This window comes from Oncorhynchus masou, chromosome 11 (assembly GCF_036934945.1).
Source record: "Oncorhynchus masou masou isolate Uvic2021 chromosome 11, UVic_Omas_1.1, whole genome shotgun sequence".
Taxonomy (NCBI): domain Eukaryota; kingdom Metazoa; phylum Chordata; class Actinopteri; order Salmoniformes; family Salmonidae; genus Oncorhynchus; species Oncorhynchus masou.
The window spans coordinates 37517856-37540155 of record NC_088222.1 but is presented as its reverse complement, the minus strand read 5'-3'; the positions used below and the strand labels follow the sequence as shown (position 1 = coordinate 37540155).

The window sequence follows — 22300 nt, the reverse complement described above, 5'->3', positions numbered from 1 at the left end:
CCCAACAGCACACATTTTTGTTGTAACCCTGGACATGGACACCTGATTCAACTTGTCAACGAGTCATCAAGCCCTCAATGAGTTGAATCAGGTGAGTTTGTTGTGGTACTCGAGGATTGGGGTTTGGAAACGCTGTTTTATCATTACAAACAGAGACAATCTAATAACTGGAGTCAGAATGACATGTATGTGCAGTGGACAGGAGAGTAGTAGAAGACTAGGGCCGCTTTTAATGTTTTGCAATCCTTAGTCTGTTATTGGGGTTGTGGCAGAGGCAACCAGTGACCGGGCACTTAGCAAATACTTGCTAATGAGGCTCACGGCAGCCATTTGCCCAGTTCCTAACCAATCAAAACACACATCAAACACTCTGGACAGTCTGTCTCACTATAATGAGGAGGAAAAGGGGAGTTAAACTTAATTTGAGTGGTGTTGATACAGTCCTCTGATCTAGTCAATTAGCACTGGACACACTCAGGTTTGTACACTTTGTGTGTGTCTGTGTCATAACTTTTCTATGGTGCAGAACACTGAAATATAAGAATGCTGTAGTTTGGGTCAACTGATCTGCTTTTCAGACAACAATAACTGTATAAAACAGACCAAATTCAATATGCCTGGGGAAATGCTTCAGTCATCTTGACATTTAGTTTATTATATACTATCAGCAATACTCAGTGGCATTTTACAGTGTGTGCGTCTGAAATCTAAATTAATAAAAGGCTTTTATGTGGAGAAAGAACAAACATTTTACAGAGCCAATACAAAACGTAACATCTCTTGAATATACAGTAGCACAACATTGACAGAGCTGTAAAAACCCAGCTGTAAAAACCCTCCTGAAGACTGTATTGCTTTCCTCAGCAGGGATGCTGCACTTATAACGAGTGGTCTAAGCTGAGGCAAACAGCCCCATTGAAATGGAGTAAAGGAAGAGGACATCGATGCAAGGCAAAGTGGACTTGAGTACATCCATTTCCTCTCTAATAAACTTGAACACAGACACTGTTCACTTCAGATTGCTTCAGGAGGATTGCAGTGTATGAGAGCTAAGGACAAGTACTCAATGAGTACTGTACAAGATGACTACGTATCAAGTCATAGTAGGGGCCCCTCCACTTTTTGGTTTGTGTGTCGGTTACTCTGAGCATCATTGAACAAGTAGAGCCAAATACACAGTCGATAAAAGGCAAACAAAAAAAAGCTTTAGTAGAACAAATTCCACACAACACACGAGGAATGCAAAGACCTCACCCCCAACTGCCAAACAAAATGGGCTAGGATTCATATGTACTATTGAGCTCAGCATGTGAGAAGTTCACACAAAGAAGAGGACCAAAATATGAAAAAGCAATATCACTTCTCCCAAAAGGCAAACATTGTACACTATACATGCGTACCTGTAGAATATCAAGATGTTTACTTATTCAATCTTTTTTTCTTTTCTTTTTTTTTTACAAAAACACATGATATTATAAAAGCTTGAATTTGCAAAAGAGCATATTCTCCATTTATCGAGGATATGTCCTTGACACACACAGATGTGATTGTGTATTTACAAATAAACTATATAAAAAAACATGTGTTTACCAATATGTTGGCCCAAATATTATTGTCAAAGGGATTAAACCACTGAAAAAATATGAGAAAAGGAGAGGGAGAAAGAGGGTGTGGGTGCATGCAGTTGGGTGAATCAGATATCTTTGCATTCCCACCCTCTACACACAAAGCGGATTTAACCGAAAGGAAAAATCGAATGTACTCATTAACAAAAGAAAGTCTGTGTGATGTGCTTCTCCTTGCCACAAGTGCATTGATATAAGGCACAGGCACAATTTCCCCTCTTTGAACAGAGTGGGTCACAATGGTTCAGTCCCAGTACGAGGAAATGGTAGGGTGATCACCTATGAAGACCATCACATCTCCATCAAATCAAATCAAAGTTTATTGGTCGCATACACAGATTTGCAGATATGCTCTCTATGGTATTTATGGTATATATACAGTATATACTCTGGTATATATTGAGATATACTCAATGTTTACCATAATGTTCCCTTAGCTGTGTGGGTTAAAAATCTGTGCTGCTGTTGTTCTCTTCATGATTCTATAAAGTCGACATTTACGTGAATTGACATGATATGTAAGTGTTACCAAGCTTGACACATTGACAATCAAAATCATTCACAAAAGAAAACACTTGTGGCACGCACTTCATGTTTCAAAACAAGAGACAATATTCGTTAGAACTGCTAACAAACTGGAAAAATGAACAAAATAGCAATGAGCCTTCTATCACCACATGTGTGGTAGATGACTTCAAGCAAAGAGTGTAAAATGGCAGGATATTGCAGGGTTTCTAAATGTGGGTGATCACCCTAGTGATTCTGGTACTGAAATTGTCTTCAGGACAGCGAACAGAACATTGTCACTCTGAGTGTCTCTTTGTAAATCGCAGGAGAATCCCTCTCAGTTTCTGCCAGAGGGTTGTTAGGAGGGACAGAACACTGTGTGTGTGTGTGTGTCTCTGTGTATGTGTCTCTCTCTCTCTGTGTGTGTGTGTGTGTGTTTGATAACAATGTGTGTCGGTATGATCTATATGTGTATGTGTGTCAGCGTGTGTATATGTGTTTCAATGTGTGTATGTGTTTCAGTATACATGTATGTGTTTGTATGTTTCAGTGCTTGTGTGTGTGCGTGCAAATGTTTCTGTGTGTGTGTGTGTGTTTGTGTGTGTGTGCATATTTTTGTGTGTGTATATGTTCTAGAGGCAGACGTTGTTGCTGATCTGGCAGGTGGAGCCTTTCCCGGCCTGTGAGAGGAATAGTTTTCCATTGGGACAGACGCACACCTCATAGACAGTTTGTCTGGAGGTGGTCCCCGATGGAGACGCCTTGCCCTCCGGCAGACGGAGCAGCCTGATCCTCCGTGCGTCCAGATTGATCTGACCAAGAGGAGACAAGGGAAAATAAAGGCAGAGGGATTTTTATTTACTTACAGTATGTGTAGGTGGGTAGGTTGCTGAGTTAGTGAGAAAGAGTAGAGAGAGAGAGAGAGAGAGAGAGAGAGAGAGAGAGAGAGAGAGAGAGCGTGAGAGAGAGAACTGTGTGTGTGACTCCACCCATGTATTTGTTCAAACATCACCAAGTATAGCCTCCTCGACCTAACAACAAGACAATCATAATGAGCTTGAGATGATAGATCACTCAAAGCACTGTTGACAATATACTGTAGATATGTTTGGTTTGCATGATCTGTTCATTGTAGAAAACAAAACACAACTCTACATTTTGCTAAAGGCATCTCTGCCATGCTTCTGGGCTGAGGAAAAGTGGCTATCGGCTAACAAAGCCATTACAGGCAATAACCTCTTAACGGTCACACTCATCTCTGAGCGCTCCTTCATGATTAAAGATGAACAAATCTATACCCAGGCATTTAAGCTACACTCTAAGCACCTTTTCTTCTCAAACCTAAAAGGGTTCTTCGGCTGTCCCCATAGGAGAACCCTTTGAAGAACCATTTTTGGTGTTCCCTTTCCACAGAGGGTTCTACATGGAACCCAAAAGGGTTCTACCTGGAACCAAAAAGGTTATCCTATGGGGACAGCCAAAAAAAACCCTTTTGGAACCCTTTTTCCTAAGACTGTACCTATCAATTCCAGCAATAACTTCTAACTTTAATTTGACATTACCATTTGAAATGGTATTTCTTCTCTTTCACCCAACTTTACTATCCACCCAGTCTAAATCCCATCTCTCTAACCCCCCTCGCCCTCCCGGGACTGGGCTTGTATATTTGCCCGACCTGGACTGGGCTTGTATATTTGCCCGACCTGGACTGGGCTTGTATATTTGCCCGACCGGGACTGGGCTTGTATATTTGCCCGACCTGGACTGGGCTTGTATATTTGCCCGACCGGGAGTGGAACTGCTCCATGTATAAACAGGTAAAAGGAGTCATTATCAGGCGCCTGGGGGAAGCATTCCCATCAAATGACCTGGAACACTTAAGCAGGGAGTCTCAGCAGACTTCTCCACACATCTGCTATTGAGCAAATCTCTGCAGTGAGAGAAAGGTTGGGGGATGGGTAGGTCTCTAATAGGCAAACCTCACCACTAATTGTGGTTGGAAGTGTCAAGGGGCTCCTAGAGAGCGAGAGCTGTCTGTGAGGTGTCTGTCCACACATCAGGCAGGTGACACATGGACAGTTGGAAGGCTTCTCAAATGGAGTGTGAGTGCAGACACCTCACAGACAGATATAGCAAAGCACTAAAATGTCTGATATACGTCACATCAAGTCCATATAATGGAGAGGGGCCTCTGTTTATGTGTTATATCATCTAGTCACATGATTCTGTTAAGTCTTCTTATTAAACTTCGGAACAAGGGCAACAATAGGACAAGTGAAGTTTGACCCGCATTCACATTTTCCTCACATCATAACATTGACAGACAGATATACAGATGTCGAGTATACACAGTGTGATAACTCTTAATGCAGCTTTACTTCCTTCCTGACCTCCTTCCTTCATGACAACAGTGATGAACTGATCTGATATAACATGAAAATGAAAGCTATCGAGTGAAATCCTTTAGATCAGTGACTACTTTAAGGGAGGAGGATGGAAAGATGAAAAGATAAAAGTTGGGAAAATGGGTCCCCTACCTCTCCGTCTTTGGACTCCAGGCGTAGGTCACTTCTACACGTGGCCTGGATGTCCCCTGCCTCTGCTAGGATCTGGATTCCTTTAGGAGCCTCCATGTACAGAGACCGTGTGGGAGACTCCAGCCTGGAAGAGAGAGAAGAGACAATTCCAACAATGACAATATATAGTAAAGAATATCCAAGATAGAGCCTGGGAGAAAACAGAAAAATTATGCCCCTTGGTAGCTACGACTGCTGTTACTGAAACACATGACGCACAAACAGAAAAACAAACAGCAAGTGAAAGTGTCAGGTGTATTCACTACATCATGACTTCTGCTAATCGTTTTTCTTCATACAATAACATGTGTCTGTTGTTCATAGTATAACGGGCTTCCATTGTCTCAGGATCTCATATCAGAGTATAACTTCTGGGGAGTGTTGTTATTCCTCAGTCAGTGAATGGAGATATGAACCAGAGCCCGGAACAAAGATATGGAGACAGTAGACAGTAATCTAGGATAAGAGGTTGTGGCTGCAGGTGAAGTTTTTCTCTGGCCCCTGCCAGCCTCAGCCGCTGCCCAACAAGGAAATGAAGTATCGATCATATGGCCAAACAAACAACTAGCAGCATTTATATTCCAATAAGTAGCTGTCATCTTTATTCATATCAAACGGGTTTGGTTGACCTTACTTAAACATTTAGATAATGAAGGGGAGGGAGATGAATGCTCGATGAAGGATCTTGAATTATATCAAATGTCCCTTACATATTGCTATGATATTACTTGACTATATTCTAGTATTGTATTATTATGTTATATACTGTATCATATTATTATATTTTATAAACTGGGTGGTTCGTGCCCTGAATACTGATTGGCTGACAGCCATGGTATATCAGACCGTATACCACGTATATGACAAAACATTTATTTTTACTGCTCTAATTATGTTGGTAACCAGTTTATAATAGCAATAAGGCACCTCGGGAGTCTGTGATATATGGCCAATATACCACAGCTAAGGGCTGTATCCAGGCACTCCGCGATGTGTCGTGCCTAAGACCAGCCCATAGCTGTGGTATTTTGGCCATATACCACACCTCCTCGGGCCTTATTGCTTAAATATATCATATTATAATATTCTAGGCTATTACTGCCATCTGACTTGTTAACATTGGAAAAAAGAGGACAGAGAAGACAACAAAGGGGCCTGGGTTATTATTATAAGAACATAATGGCCACCGAATGCTGTGCAATGACACTGGGAAATCAATAAACGCTTATAAGATTCAGGCAGTCGGAAATAATGTGGGCAGGATGTCAAAACAGGCTACATATCTAGCGACTGAGACACAACCCTAAATTACACCTCAGGTGTTAAATGAGAGGCCATGTAACTGTTATCACACTGCAATCTCTGCAATCTTCAGCCATTGAGAGAAAAAAATTCAATTTTTATACCTAGTGCTAATATGCTTCTTTTGACCATTGACTTATGGCATCAATGTGTCTTAAAGTAAACTATAGTAAATATATCAAGTAACTTGCATACAGGGAGGGACCAGGAAGTCCTGTCAGCATGGATGGAAAAGAGACACATTTTAATATCATGTCTAGACACGTCTGAAAAGATGGGCACAATCAGAATAAGATCAGGACAAAGGACGCATGTTAGAACCAGGTATAAATGGGTCTTAAGTTGTACACTGAGATGAAGATGAATGAAGAGTGTGTGAACAGATATGTTGTATTTAACATTAAGGAGATGTGTTTAACATCTAGGAGATGTTCACCATCTAAGAATGTAATTGGAAATATCAAACATTTTCCCCTTGAATCAAAGCACAGATGATTGGTGGAGGGATGTGCGGTTATTTTTATCACTAGACTCTTCCATTTTTTGTCTCTCCCCTGCACAATCCTATTCAAGGATTTCATTAATGGACAAAGTGTTCCTTCATCAAATGCCCATATAAGCCTGGCTGTCACATTGCTAGTGAATGAGTGAAGGTTGTATACCAACACTCATATTGATCCTGTAGTTGTGTTCCAAATGACCATTTACCTAGCACAAGCATGTTAGTTACTGTAACATACAGTGCATTTGGAAAGTATTCAGACGCCTTCACTTTTTCCACATTTTGTTACGTTACAGACTTATTCTAAAAGTTATGGGGAAAAAATCCTCATCAATCTACACACAATACCCCATAATGACAACATTTATCCCAAATTCCAAATAAAAATGTTGCCATTTAGAGCATTTATTTGCAGAAAATGGCAACTGGTCAAAATAACCAAAAGGATGCAGTGTTGTCAGACCTAGAATAATGCAAAGAAAATAAGTTCATATTGAGAAATCGGGGAGAAGGGCCTTGGTCAGTCAGGTGACCATGAACCCAATGGTCACTCTGACAGAGCTCCAGAGTTCCTCTGTGGAGATGGGATAACCTCCCAGAAGAACAACCATCTCTGCAGCACTCCACCAATCAAGCCTTTATGGTAGAGTGGCCAGACGGAAGCCACTCCTCAGTAAAAGGTACATGATAGCCCACTTGGAGTTTGCCAAAAGGCACCTAAAGGACTCCCAGACCATGAGAAACAAGATTCTCTGGTCTGATGAAACCAAGATTGAACTCTTTGGCCTGAAGGCCAAGCGTCAGGTCTGGAGGAAACCTGGCACCATCCCTACGGTGAAGCATGGTGGTGGCAGCATCATGCTGTGTGGATGTTTTTCAGTGGCAGGGACTGAGAGACTAGTCAGGATCAAGGGAAAGATGAACGGAGATCCTTGAAAATCTGCTCCAGAGAACTCGGGACCTCAGACTGGGGTGAATATTTACCTTCCAACAAGACAACGATCCTAAGCACACAGCCTGGACAATGCAGGAGTGGCTTTCGGGACAAGTCTCTGAATGTCCTTAACTGGCTCAGCCAGAGCCTGGACTTGAACCCAATCAAACATCTCTGGAGAGACCTGAAGAGTATATGTGCAGCGACGGTTCCCATCCAACCTGACAGTGCTTGAGAGGATAGCTTGTTGCATCATACCCAAGAAGACTCGAGGCTGTAATCACTGTCAAAGGTGTTTCAACAAAGTACTGAGTAAACGATAGCTTGTGGCATCATACCCAAGAAGACTCAAGGCTGTAATCACTGCCAAAGGTGTTTCAACAAAGTACTGAGTAAAGGGAATATAAATTTGCAAACATTTCTGTTTTTGCTTTGACATTGTGGCGTATTGTGTGTAGATTGACGAGGAAAAGTTAAAATATATATATATATATTTTAGAATAAAGCTGTAACGGAACAAAATGTGAAAAAAGACACTGGGTCTGAATACTAACCGAATGCATTGTAAGTGCAATTAAATTGTACCATCCAGGGAGTTTGCATGTGGACATAATGCTTTGGACATAATGTCCACTGTTTGACAGAAAACATAGCTCTAAGTGTGTCTGCTAAAACCTATATTAACAGAATAACACTGTGATGGTACACCATGTCCTTTCAAAGAGGATCAACACAACATGACGCTACTTTGTTTGGAGTTTGACGTCAGTGTAGGAGGATGAGAAACATTGTCAGACTGTCTCTACTAAAGGAGATTTCATTTCATGTTGGGTTTAGTTGCCATATTGTGATCGGAAAATAGTCTAAACAAAAATAACTATACCATCATTGGTTAGATTCAGAAAAAAAGGAATTTCAAAAAGCATTTATTGTTATGAAAATTAAAGCAACCACTCCCATGCATTAATCTTATAGTCCAAAGTGCTCTTCCTCTTTGAAAAGCCAATGATTGTGAGCCTCAGCCTGGCTGTCTATCTGTATTCAGGGTCGGGGTTGTGCTGTGTGCCTCAGATGCTTCTGGAGGGAAAATAAAACAGATTACAAGACACAACGTTACAGCAACAGCATCCTTGGCATTGTCTCAGGATCACAGAGAGTCAACTAATCAGACGCTTGACCAAGAAATGAAGGTTGTGTTGGGAATAATAGAAGAGGCTGAGGTAGACGTGATGTGCATACCTTGGTGCACTGTTCAATTATGTATCTATGTAAACATACATGTTTTGAAAATGATCTGTTTTTGCCATTGCCCTCACTGGCTTTCATGCGATTTAAATGTGGGCTTGTCCGAGGTGTCAGACTCGGCGATGTAATGAACATGATGGGAGACAGAGAGCTGGTTTCAAGCGCAGGGCGCTGCAGGTGTTTATTTGTAAAGGACCACAGGAGGATGAAGGTAGCTGGGTCCAAAAAGGCAACAGTACAGGCAGGGAAAAGGCTGGTAACGTTGTCCAGGAGATCAGGCAATAGGTTGATAACAGGAAATCCGATAGGCTAAAGTACAGGCAGGGAATAGGCAAAAGCCACCGTTAGTGAGGCAGGCAAAAACTATTGTACACAGGAAGATTACATTACACTAAACACAGTGCTCCGAATAGAAGTGTATCAAAAACAAGCAATACCTTACAATGATGGGGTGCAAAGAACTGAAGTAAATAGTATGTGATAATGACATATACAGTTGTGTGAACAGGTGATCAGAATTCAGGTGATTGGGATCTGGAGAGTAAGCTGTATTCAGGGTATCTATGTGTTTGAGAGTGTGAGCTGGAAAGGGGGCTGGAAAGTGAGCTGCGCTCAGGGGATCTACGTGTTTGAGAGTGTGAGCTGGAAAGGGGGCTGGAAAGTGAGCTGCGTTCAGGGGATCTACGTGTTTGAGAGTGTGAGTTGGAAAGGGGGCTGGAAAGTGAGCTGCGTTCAGGGGATCTACGTGTTTGAGAGTGTGAGTTGGAAAGGGGGCTGGAAAGTGAGCTGCGTTCAGGGGATCTACGTGTTTGAGAGTGTGAGTTGGATGCAGACGTTACAGGCGACAGTTGCTATCCATTTGAGTACTGTGGTTGGTTCCCTAAAACTCTGGGGAGGGTTTAGCGAAGGATCAATTACTCTGATAAATATATACTTTAAAGAGGTGGTTTGTCTGACAGGTCTGGGGCTTATTGTAGTGTGGATGGGAGTGCTGACCCCATTGGGTCAGCACTCCCAACTACAGTCACAGCATTTGTTTTAATGATTACAAATTACCTCCAAAACTCTGCTCAAAGGTAAAACAGTTATAGCGGTCAAACAATAAATCTGGATAAATGGCGGCTCCGTTTTCAAAGAAAGCCATTTATGGCTTAATGTCACATTACTTCCTGAGAGCACATTCCATGTTCAAGGAGTTATTGTGGTGCTTTTTTGCTCTCAGGCTAGGCGTCATATTGTTTTGTTTGTATCTGTGTAGAGAACGGGTCAGGACATCTGTCAAATAGTCCTGACCTCCTTTCTGCTGCCATAAGTGAGAAATGCATTCAATAGAAGGACATGTCCTATGGATGACACATTAACATCCACCATAGAGACATGATGATGGTTATTGGTCAAATTCTATAACATTTGCAGGGAATGGGAGAATATGACACTCAAAATAGAACATGGTGGGATCCTGAATTCTTACCTGCCAACGATCCCAACATATTACGTAAAGATTAGATTTTTACTCATGCTCCACTGTGCTCACCCCTCTTTCTAATGTAATTGGATAGTTTCGGCCATATCTCATTTTCAATTGGCCATTTGTCATAAAATAATGCATAAATAGAAGAAAAAGCCGTAGCCTACAACCAACAATTACACTGGGAATTGAATGCAGGAGCTTCGGAGCAGCATTCAAAGTGATCTGTCCTTTTCTGACAGAACATTTTTAAATGATCATTTCAAAAGCGCCATAAATGATGGATGAGTCATCACACAAAGTCATATCTCTGGAAGCAATATTATACATTTGTCATGGAATACTCTCTGCTTGTCTCTCTGTCTCTCTCTCTCCACTCTTTCTCCAATTAACAACCCAAATAGCACTGTAACAGTAATCCAAATGCCATCTATATGTATCTACACCAAATGAATTTACACAAGATATAGTAGGAATCATATGTACATCAGTAAATATATTAGAGTGAGCTATGTCAAGAACCCGGTATATAAATAAATATTTGAGGTGATGTCAGGGAGTGGGAGAGAACTCTGTGTTTATAGTGTTCCTTTTGATTGATGGGTGTCAGAATGTTCGCTGTACATGGTGGCAGGGCTGATAACCAGTGTCACCTGTCAGCGAGGGTAAGCCCACTGTTGCCTTCTCTCCTCTCACTCTGACAGGGGGAGAGAGAGAAGTTCTGTATCTGTGGCTTTACTAAGTTCTTTTAGGGGGTAAGGTGGAAGGTGAAGTGAGTGTGTCTGTATGTGTGTGGGTATATGTGTGTGTGTCTGGGGATGTGTATACAGTGGGGCAAAAAAAGTATTTAGTCAGCCACCAATTGTGCATGTTCTCCCACTTAAAAAGATGAGAGAGGCCTGTAATTTATCAGAGGTACACTTCAACTATGACAGACAAAATGAGAGAAAAAAAATCCTGAAAATCACATTGTAGGATTTTTAATGAATTTATTTGCAAATTATGGTGGAAAATAAGTATTTGGTTAATAACAAAAGTGTATCTCAATACTTTGTTATATACCCTTTGTTGGCAATGACAGAGGTCAAACGTTTTCTGTAAGTCTTCACAAGGTTTTCACACACTGTTGCTGGTATTTTGGCCCATTCCTCCATGCAGATCTCCTCTAGAGCAGTGATGTTTTGGGGCTGTTGCTGGGCAACACAGACTTTCAACTCCCTCCAAAGATGTTTTATGGGGTTGAGATCTGGAGACTGGCTAGGCCACTCCAGGACCTCAAAATTATTCTTACGAAGCCACTCCTTCGTTGCCCGGGCGGTGTTTGGGATCATTGTCATGCTGAAAGACCCAGTCATGTTTCATCTTCAATGTCCTTGCTGATGGAAGGAGGTTTTCACTCAAAATCTCAAGATATATGGCCCCATTCATTCTTTCCTTTACACGGATCAGTCGTCCTGGTCCCTTTGAGGAAAAACAGCCCCAAAGCATGATGTTTCCACCCCCATGCTTCACAGTAGGTATGGTGTACTTTGGATGCGACTCAGCATTCTTTGTCCTCCAAACAAGACGAGTTGAGTTTTTACCAAAAAGATATATTTTGGTTTCATCTGACCATATGACATTCTCCAATCTTCTTCTGTATCATCCAAATGCTCTCAGTGTGGTCCTGGAATTTTTGCTCACCGTTCTTGTGATCATTTTGACCCCATGGGGTGAGATCTTGCGTGGAGCCCCAGATCGAGGGAGATTATCAGTGGTCTTGTATGTCTTCCATTTCCTAATAATTGCTCCCACAGTTGATTTCTTCAAACCAAGCTGCTTACCTATTGCAGATTCAGTCTTCCCAGCCTGGTGCAGGTCTACAATTTTGTTTCTGGTGTCCTTTGACAGCTCTTTGGTCTTGGCCAAAAGGCCAAGAGTTTGGAGTGTGACTGTTTGAGGTTGTGGACAGGTGTCTTTTGTACTAATAACAAGTTCAAACAGGTGCCATTAATACAGGTAACAAGTGGAGGACAGAGGAGCCTCTTAAAGAAGAAGTTACAGGTCTGTGAGAGCCAGAAATCTTGCTTGTTTGTAGGTGACCAAATACTTATTTTCCACCATAATTTGCATATAAATTCATTTTCATTTTGTCTGTCGTAGTTGAAGTGTACCTATGATGAAAATTACAGGCCTCTCTCATCTTTTTAAGTGGGAGAACTTGCACAATTGGTGGCTGACTAAATACTTTTTTGCTCCACTGTATATACAGTTGAAGTAAGAAGTTTACATACACCTTAGCCAAATACATTTTAACTCAGTTTTTCACAATTCCTGACATTTAATCCTAGTAAAAATCCCTGTTTTAGGTCAGTTAGGATATCCACTTCATTTTAAGAATGTGAAATGTCAGAATAATAGTGGAGAGAATTATTTATTTCAGCTTTTATTATCACATTCCCAGTGGGTCAGAAGTTTACATACACTCAATTCATATTTGGTAGCATTGCCTTTAAATTGTTTAACTTGGGTTAAATGTTTTGTGTAGCCTTCCACAAGCTTTCCACAATAAGTTGGGTGAATTTTGGCCCATTCCTCCTGACAAAGCTGGTGTAACTGTGTCAGGTTTGTAGGCCTCCTTGCTCACACACGCTTTTTCAGTTCTGCCCACAAACCTTCTATAGGATTGAGGTCAAGGATTTGTGATGGCCACTCCAATACCTTGACTTTGTTGCCCTTAAGCCATTTTGCCACAACTTTGGAAGTATGCTTGGGGTCATTGTCCATTTGGAAGACCCATTTGAGACCAAGCTTTAACTTCCTGACTGATGTCTTGAGATGTTGCTTCAATATATCCACATAATTTTCCTCCTCATGAAGCCATCTATTTTGTGAAGTGCACCAGTCCCTCCTGCAGCAAAGCACCCCGAAAACATGATGCTTCCACCCCCGTGCTTCATGGTTGGGATGGTGTTCTTTGGCTTGCAAGCCTCCCCTTTATTCCTGCAAACATAACAATGGTCATTATAGCCAAACTGTTCTACATTTGTTTCATCAGACCAGAGGACATTTCTCCAAAAAGTACGATCTTTGTCCCCATGTGCAGTTGCAAACCATAGTCTGGCATCTTTGTGGCAGTTTTGGAGCAGTGGCTTCTTCCTTGCTGAGCGGCCTTTCAGGTTATGTCGATATAGGACTCGTTTTACTGTGAAAATTGATACTTTTGTACCTGTTTCTTCCAGCATCTTCACAAGGTCCTTTGCTGTTCTGCGATTGATTTTCACGTTTCACACCAAATTATGTTCATCTCTAGGAGACAGAATGTGTCTCCTTCCTGAGTGGTATGATAGCTGCATGGTCTCATGTTGTTTATACTTGCGTACTATTGTTTGTACAGATGAACGTGGTTCCTTCAGGCGTTTGGAAATTGTTCCCAAGGATGAACCAGACTTGTGGAGGTCTACAATTTTTTTGATTTTGATTTTTCTATATCTTTTGATTTTCCCATGATGTCAAGCGAAGAGGTACTGAGTTTGAAGGTAGGCCTTGAAATACATCCACAGCTACACCTGCAATTGACTCAAATTATGTCAATTAGCCTATCAGAAGCTTCTAAAGCCATTGCATCATTTTCTGGAATTTTCCAAGCTGTTTAATGGCACAGTCAACTTAGTGTATGTAAACTTCTGACCCACTGGAATTGTGATACAATGAATTGTAAGTGATATAATCTCTCTGTAAACAATTGTTGGAAAAATGACTTGTGTCATGCACAAAGTAGATGTCCTAACCGACTTGCCAAAACTATAGTTTGGTAACAAGAAATTTTGTTTAGTGGTTGAAAAACGAGTTTTAATGACTCCAACCTAAGTGTATGTAAACTTCTGACTTCAACTGTATGTGTGTCTGTGTGTGTATATGTGTGTGTGTGTGTGTTTATATGTGTATGTCTGTGGGTGTGCATGTAGATCTTCTTCTGTCTATTCTATTCTTTTAAGAGACAGAGCTGAGATTACTAGTGACCTCACCAACTCTGCAATTTAAACACAACTTTCTCTCAAATTACACTTATTGTTTCCTCCCCAACACTTTAATTAATGTGTATGTGGGTGTGTATACCTACATGTTTTGGTGGTAGCGAGATGGTATAGTATAATATGTTGGTGGAGGCTTGTGGCTTACGCTCCATGTGGCTCTAAATGCTCATTGATATGGATCTGCAATGTCTAAGGGTTCAAATCCTTTGTTCTATTACAGACATCCTTTGTTCTCTATGAAAAGGTTTGAGGCCTTTGTCTTTGTTCTCTATTATAGGGGTTCAAGTCCTCTATTAAAATGCGAGAGTCCTTTCTTTTTGTGAAACCTTCTTGAATAGAAGTGAGTTGCTAGTTGAGTAGCAATTTTTACAGGTGTGGTTAATGTAAGTCTTCAACAAGCTTTTTGAAGTGAACAAAAGTTTGATGGGTAGCCAGGCCCTACAGAAACATTTTGTGTTCTAGAAGAGGTTTGAGTCCTTAAAAGGTGCCATATAAATGTACACTACTTAAAAAAATGGAACACTAAAATAACACATCCTAGATCTGAATGAATGAAATATTCTTATTAAATACTGTTCCTTTACATAGTTGAATGTGCTGACAACAAAATCACACGAAAAAATATCAATGGAAATCAAATTTATCAACCCATGGAGGTCTGGATTTGGAGTCACACTCAAAATTAAAGTGGAAAACCACACTACAGGCTGATCCAACTTTGATGTAATGTCCTTAAAACAAGTCAAAATGAGGCTCAGTAGTGTGTGGCCTCCACGTGCCTGTATGACCTCCCTACCATGCCTGGGCATGCTCCTGATGAGGTGGCGGATGGTCTCCTGAGGGATCTCCTCCCAGACCTGGACTAAAGCATCCGCCAACTCCTGGACAGTCTGTGGTGCAACGCGGCGTTGGTGGATGGAGCGAGACATAATGTCCCAGATGTGATCAATTGGATTCATGTCTGGGGAACGGGCGGGCCAGTCCATAGCATCAATGCCTCCCTCTTGCAGGAACTGCTGACACACTCCAGCCACCTGAGTTCTAGCATTGTCTTGCATTAGGAGGAACACAGGGCCAACAGAACCACCATATTGTCTCACAAGTGGTCTGAGGATCTCATCTCGGTACCTAATGGCAGTCAGGCTACCTCTGGCGAGCACATGGAGGGCTGTGCGGCCCCCCAAATAAATGCCACCCCACACCATGACTGACCCACCGCCAAACCGGTCATGCTGGAGGATGTTGCACGGCGTCTCCAGACTCTGTCACGTCTGTCACGTGCTCAGTGTGAACCTGCTTTCATCTGTGAAGAGCACAGGGCGCCAGTGGCGAATTTGCCAATCTTGGTGTTCTCTGGCAAATGCCAAACGTCCTGCACGGTGTTGGGCTGTAAGCCCAACCCCCACCTGTGGATGTCGGGCCCTCATACCACCCTCATGGAGTCGGTTTCTGACCATTTGAGCAGAACACATGCACATTTGTCGCCTGCTGGAGGTCATTTTGCAGGGCTCTGGCAGTGCTCCTCCTGCTCCTCCTTGCACAAAGGCAGAGGTAGCGGTACTGCTGCAGGGTTGTTGCCCTCCTACGGCTTCCTCCACGTCTCCTGATGTACTGGCCTGTCTCCTGGTAGCACCTCCATGCTCTGGACACTACGCTGACAGACACAGACATTACATTACATTACATTACATTTAAGTCATTTGGCAGACGCTCTTATCCAGAGCGACTTACAAAACAGCAAACCTTCTTGCCACAGCTCGCATTGATGTGCCATCCTGGATGAGCTGCACTACCTGAGCCGCTTGTGTGGGATGTAGACTCCGTCTCATGCTACCACTAGAGTGAAAGCACCGCCAGCATTCAAAAATGACCAAAACATCAGCCAGAGGAAGCATAGGAACTGAGAAGTGGTCTGTGGTCACCACCTGCAGAACCACTCCTTTATTGGGGGTGTCTTGCTAATTGCCTATAATTTCCACCTGTTGTCTATTCCATTTGCACAACAGCATGTGAAATGTATTATCAATCAGTGTTGCTTCCTAAGTGGACAGTTTGATTTCACAGAAGTGTGATTGACTTGGAGTTACATTGTGTTGTTTAAGTGTTCCCTTTATTTTTTTGAGCAGTGCATATACAGTGGCAAGAAACAGTATGTGAACCCTTGGAATTTAACTGGATTTCTGCATAAAATGGTCATTAAATTTGATCTGATCTTCATCTATGTTACAACAGTAGACAAAAACAGTTTGCTTAAACTAATAACACACAATTATATATTTTCATGTCTTTATTTCTTTATTGAACACACCATATAAATGTTCACAGTGCAGGGTGGTAAAGTATGTGAACCGTTGGATTTAATAACTGGTTGACCCTCCTTTGGCAGCAATAACCTCAACTAAACATTTTCTGTAGTTGCGGATCAGACCTGCACAACGGACAAGAGGAATTTTGGACCATTCCTCTTTACAAAACTGTTTGTGTTCAGCAATATTTTTGGGATGTCTGGTGTGAACTGCTGTCTTTAGGTCATGCCACAGCATCTCAAATCAGATAGAGGTCAGGACTCTGACTGGGCCACTCCAGAAGGCGTCTTTTCTTCTGTTGAAGCCATTCTGTTGCTGATTTACTTTTGTGTTTTGGGTTGTTGATAGATAGCCTAACATTCTCCTGCAAAATGTCTTGGGAATTAATTTTTCAGTCAAGTATAGCACGCTGTCCAGGCCCTGAGGCAGCAAAGTAGCCCCAAACCATGATGCTCCCTCCACCACTCCCTCCTCCATACTTTACAGTTGGGATGAGGTGTTGATGTTGGTGTGCTGTGCTGTGCCTTTTTTCTCCACACACAGTGTTGTGTGTTCCTTCCAAACAACTCAACTGTAGTTTCATCTATCCACAGAATATTTTGCCAGTAGCGCTGTGGAACATCCAGGTGCACTTTTGCAAAATTCAGACGTGCAGCAATGTTTTTTTTGGACAGCAGTGGCTTCTTCCGTGGTGTCCTCCCATGAACACCATTGTTGTTTAATGTTTTATGTATTTTAGACTCGTCAGAGATGTTAGCATGTTCCAGAGATGTATGTATGTCTTCAGCTGACACGCTTGGATTCTTCTTAATCTCATTGAGCATTCTGCGCTGTGCTCTTGCAGTCATTTTGCAGGACAGTCACTCCTAGGGAGAGTAGCAACAGTGCTGAACTTTCTCCATTTATAGACAATTTGTCTTACCATGGACTGATGAACATCAAGGCTTTTAGAGATACTTTTGTAACCCTTTCCAGCTTCATGCAAGTCAACAATTCTTAATCTTAGGTCTTCTGAGATCTCTTTTGCTCGAGGCATGGTTCACATCAGGCAATGTTTCTTGTGAATAGCAAACTCTAATTTTGTGTGTGTTTTTTATATGGTAAGGCAGCTCTAACCAACATCTCCAATCTTGTCTCATTGATTGGACTCCAATTAGTCATTAGCCTAGGGGTTCACATACTTTTTCCAACCTAAACTTTGAATGTTTAAATTATGTATACAATATAGACAAGAAAAATACAATATTTTCTGTGTTATTAGTTTAAGCACACTATGGTTGTCTATTAATGTGACTTAGATGAAGATCACATCAAATTTGACAACTAATTTATGCAGAAATCTAGGTAATTCCAAAGGGTTCACATACTTTTTCTTGCCACTGTATATACATATTATATATACAAATAAATATATAAAGATAGAGACTTGTATTATACAGCTTTTGAAGTTAATATAATGCCAAGTTAATATGATGTATAATGTAATATAATGCCATATAATGCCATAGTGGTGGAAAAGGGCAGAACAGCTCCTCCGGATGTGAGCATGAAAATATTTTAAATTCACTGTCTAGTGATATGAAGAACCATTTCGAAGTAGAGAAGTGTAGGCAATAGATAATAAATAAATATTCCATCATTATTGACAAAAGATGGAATATGGAATCTGTCTGATATACAAAAAGCTTGGGGAAATATACAGAGAATGTCTAATTCCTTGACAAAGATACGGTGGTCTGTAACTGTATTAGCCAAATTAAGAAAACGGGATGAGAAATTATTTTGGGAGAATCAAATCAGATCAAAGTTTATTTGTCATGTGCGCCAAATACAAAAGATGTAGACCTTCCAGTGAAATGCTTACTTACAGGCTCTAACCAACAGTGCAAAAAAGGTATTAGGTGAACAATAGGTAAGTAAAGAAATAAAACCAAAAGTAAAAAGACAGTGAAAAATAACAGTAGCGAGGCCACATACAGGCACCGGCTAGTCGGGCTGATTGAGGTAGTATGTACATGTAGATATGGTTAATGCATATACAGTTGAACCGGAAGTTTACATACACTTAGGTTGGAGTCATTAAAACTTGTTTTTCAACCACTCCTCAAATGTCGTGTCAACAAACTATAGTTTTGGCATGTCGGTTAGGACATCTACTTTGTGCATGACACAAGACATTTTTCCAACAATTGTTTACAGACAGATTATTTCACTTATAATTCACTGTATCACAATTCCAGTGTGACACAAGTTTACATACACTAACTTGACTGTGCCTTTAAACAGCTTGGAAAATTCCAGAAAATTATGTCATGGCTTTAGAAGCTTCTGATAGGCTAATTGACATAATTTGAGTGCAGGATGGATTGGTGCACTTAAAAAATAGATGGCATCATGAGGTAGGAAAATTATGTGGATATATTGAGGCAACATCTCAAGACATCAGTCAGGAAGTTAAAGCTTGGTTGCAAATGGGTCTTCCAAATGGACAATGACCCCAAGCATACTTCCAAAATTGAGGCAAAATGTCTTAAGGACAACAAAGTCAAGGCATTAGAGTAGCCATCACAAGCCCTGACCTCAATCCTATTGAACATTTGTGGACAGAACTGAAAAAGCACGTGCGAGCAAGGAGGCCTACAAACCTGACTTTGTTACACCAGCTTTGTCAGGAGGAATGGGCCAAAATTCACCCAACTTATTGAGGAAAGCTTGTGAAAGACTACCTGAAATGTTTGACCCAAGTTACCAAATATGAATTGAGTGTATGTAAACTTCGGACCCACTGGGAATGTGATGAAATAAATAAAAGCTGAAATAAATAATTCTTTCAACATTTATTCTGAAATTTCATATTCTTAAAATAAAGTGCCAATCCTAACTGACCTAAGACATGGAATTTTTACTACGATTAAATGTCAGGAATTGTGAAAAACTCTGTTGAAGTGGCCTATGAGCGTAAGAAACTGCGTTACACAGAATTGGCAGCAGACGCAACTCAGAGTGGCTGGAATGCAAAAGTCTGGCCAGTTGAAGTGGGATGCAGAGGATTCGTGACTTCTTCCACCATCAGGTTGCTGAAAGAAATTGGAATCCATGGACAGGCTCTGCGGCAGACCGTCAGAGCAGTTTCTCAGGCAGCTGAAAGAGGCAGCCAGTGGATCTGGATCAAACGGAAGGACCCTTGCTGGGCTATAACTTCATGACCCCCAACCCCCACCTGAGAACCCAATTCAGATCCCTCCAACTTGAGGAGGGCATATGAGGTATGCGGTCAGCTGTAGGGCTGGGGTTGGGAAGAGGACTCCCCTGCCTTGCAAAGTCCCATGGGACATCTTAATTGGGCATGGGACACAAGCTAAGGCTTGATCACCCTTTAGTTGGCCACCTTTGATGAGGGTGTTTAGTGATTAAAGGCCGAAACACCCACTGATTCGAAGGCACACTACTGAGGATGTGTCCCAAAATTGACATCTTCACCCAGTCTAAGAAATAAACTTTCCATGCCACTCTGTCAACATCACAGCAAATCTCATGCGAGTGCATTCCATCTATTGGCACAATGGACAGTTTTTAACATCTCGTTTTATGATTCTATTTGGCTAATGTGTATGTAAACTTCCGACTTCAACTGTATGATAAACAGAGAGTAGCAGTTGCGTAAAAGAGGGGTTGGCAGGTGACTTGACGCAATGCATATAGCCCGGTTAGCCAATATGCGGGGGGGCACTGGTTGGACGGGCCAATTGAGGTAGTATGTATATGACTGTATAATTAAAAGTGACTATGCATATATGATAAACATAGAGTAGCAGCAGCATAAAAGAGGGGTTGGGGGGGCACACATTGCAAATAGTCCAGGTAGCCATTTGATTACCTGTTCAGGAGTCTTATGGCTTGGGGGTAAAAACTGTTGAGAAGCCTTTTTGTCCTAGACTTGGCACTCCAGTATCACTTGCCATGCGGTAGTAGAGGGAACAGTCTATGACTGGGGTGGCTGGAGTCTTTGACAAATTTTAGGGCCTTCCTTCCTTTAGGGCCTTCCTCTGTAGAGGTCCTGGATGGCAGGCAGCTTAGCCCCAGTGATGTACTGTGCCGTACGCACTACCCTCTGTAGTACCTTGCGGTCTGAGGCCGAGCAATTGCCGTACCAGGTAGTGATGCAACCAGTCAGGATGGTCTCGATATTGCAGCTCATGACAGGACATTGAAGAGAGATAAGGATAGTTTGAAAGCTCTTGGTTCACAAATCAAAACCTTGAAAGAAGATATTCAACAATTACAGGCAAGGGTCGTGAAAACATACTTGGCTCCAACATGTGGAGGACCATGTGTTCCTTCAATCCACCTTCAGGCTGAGTCGCGCAAGAATGATCGGGTTTCAAGCATCTGGTCAGCACTGCCTGGCTTTGAGTCAACAGATTCTGACAGAGGTGACGAACGATGCCTTAGGCCAACTAGAACACAGACTGTAAAAGGTAGTAAAGAGAAACCTCCGGTGACAGTAAACACACATAAATCAGCATTTCCAAAACAGTTGGATGAATGGTCAAAAACTTTTAAACATCCCCGAGAAGTGGGTATAAAAACGTGAGACCATTTGAAGCATTATAAGAAACTCTACAATCTACATATTCATGATGGGTTACAGTTACTAGCCTTTGGTCTGAACAACCGCGAACATGGTGTACTTGAAGAAAAGGTTTATAGAGCTGTGGGTGTTGAAAAGCAAGATGTGGCCAATGGATGGAGAGCCATCCATGTTTTCCTTAAGGGTACCAATAGGGGAGAGATAACCAAATGTGTTCAAAAACTAAAAGAACCATTTGTTGATTTTGAAGAAATGTTTAGAGCAGAGGTGGTTAGACACAGTGGGTTACCTGGCATGGAAGATGAAGATGCCCCATTTTTGGAGGAATTGAGGGTAATCACTCATCAGCTGATGCAATCCATACATGATGATTTGCGGGGGGAAAAAAAGTTTCCAGAACTAATGACTGGGAGAGACAACTACGGTGACAACATTGACAAGTTGTCACGACTGCACAGAGACATCAAAAAACAAATGTGTTATGGCTATACACCCCCTGATACAATGTGGATAAATAGTTACTTGTCTAACAGAACACAGAGGGTGTTATTTAATGGAAGCCTCTCAAATATAATCCAGTTAGAATTAGGAATTCCCCAGGGTAGCTGTTTAGGCCCCTTGCTTTTTTGAATTTTTACTAACGACATGCCACTAACTTTGAGTAAAGCCAGAGTGTCTATGCATGCGGATGACCTAACACTATACACATCAGATACTACAGCGACTGAAAGGACTGCAACATTCAACAAAGAGCTGCAATTAGTTTCAGAGTGGGTGGCAAGGAGTAAGTTAGCCTTAAATATTTCAAAAACTAATAGTACTGGGGAGAAGATGGGGAGAAGTCTGTCTATAATAAAGCGATGCTCTGCCTTCTTAACAACACTATCAACAAGGCAGGTCCTACAGGCCCTAGTTTTGTCGCACATTGATTACTGTTCAGTCGTGTGGTCAGGTGCCACAAAAAAGGACATAGGAAAATTGCAATTGGCTCAGAACAGGGCAGCACGGCTTGCCCTTGGATGTACATAGAGAGCTAATATTAATAATATGCATGGTAATGTCTCCTGGCTGAAAGTGGTGGAGAGATCGACTTCATTACTACTTTTATTTATGAGAGGTATTGACATGTTGAATGCACCAAGCTGTTTGTCTAAACTACTGGCACACAGCTCGGACACCCATGCATACCCCACAAGACATGCCACAAGAGGTCTCTTCACAGTCCCCA

At 41.7% G+C, this 22300-nt stretch overlaps 1 protein-coding gene across 1 annotated transcript in view; it reads right to left on the bottom strand.

Annotated features, from left to right (window-relative positions):
- Positions 1-616: 616 nt before the first annotated feature.
- LOC135548627 (delta-sarcoglycan-like) overlaps positions 617-22300 on the bottom strand; it is a 92964-nt gene continuing 71280 nt past the window's right edge. Inside the window, exons 7-8 of the mRNA XM_064978428.1 lie at positions 4670-4793; positions 617-2944 (exon numbers count right to left, since the gene is read on the bottom strand). Coding sequence (XP_064834500.1) covers positions 2765-2944; positions 4670-4793 — 304 coding nt within the window. The 3' untranslated portion in view covers positions 617-2764. The remainder of the gene's footprint in view (positions 2945-4669; positions 4794-22300) is intronic.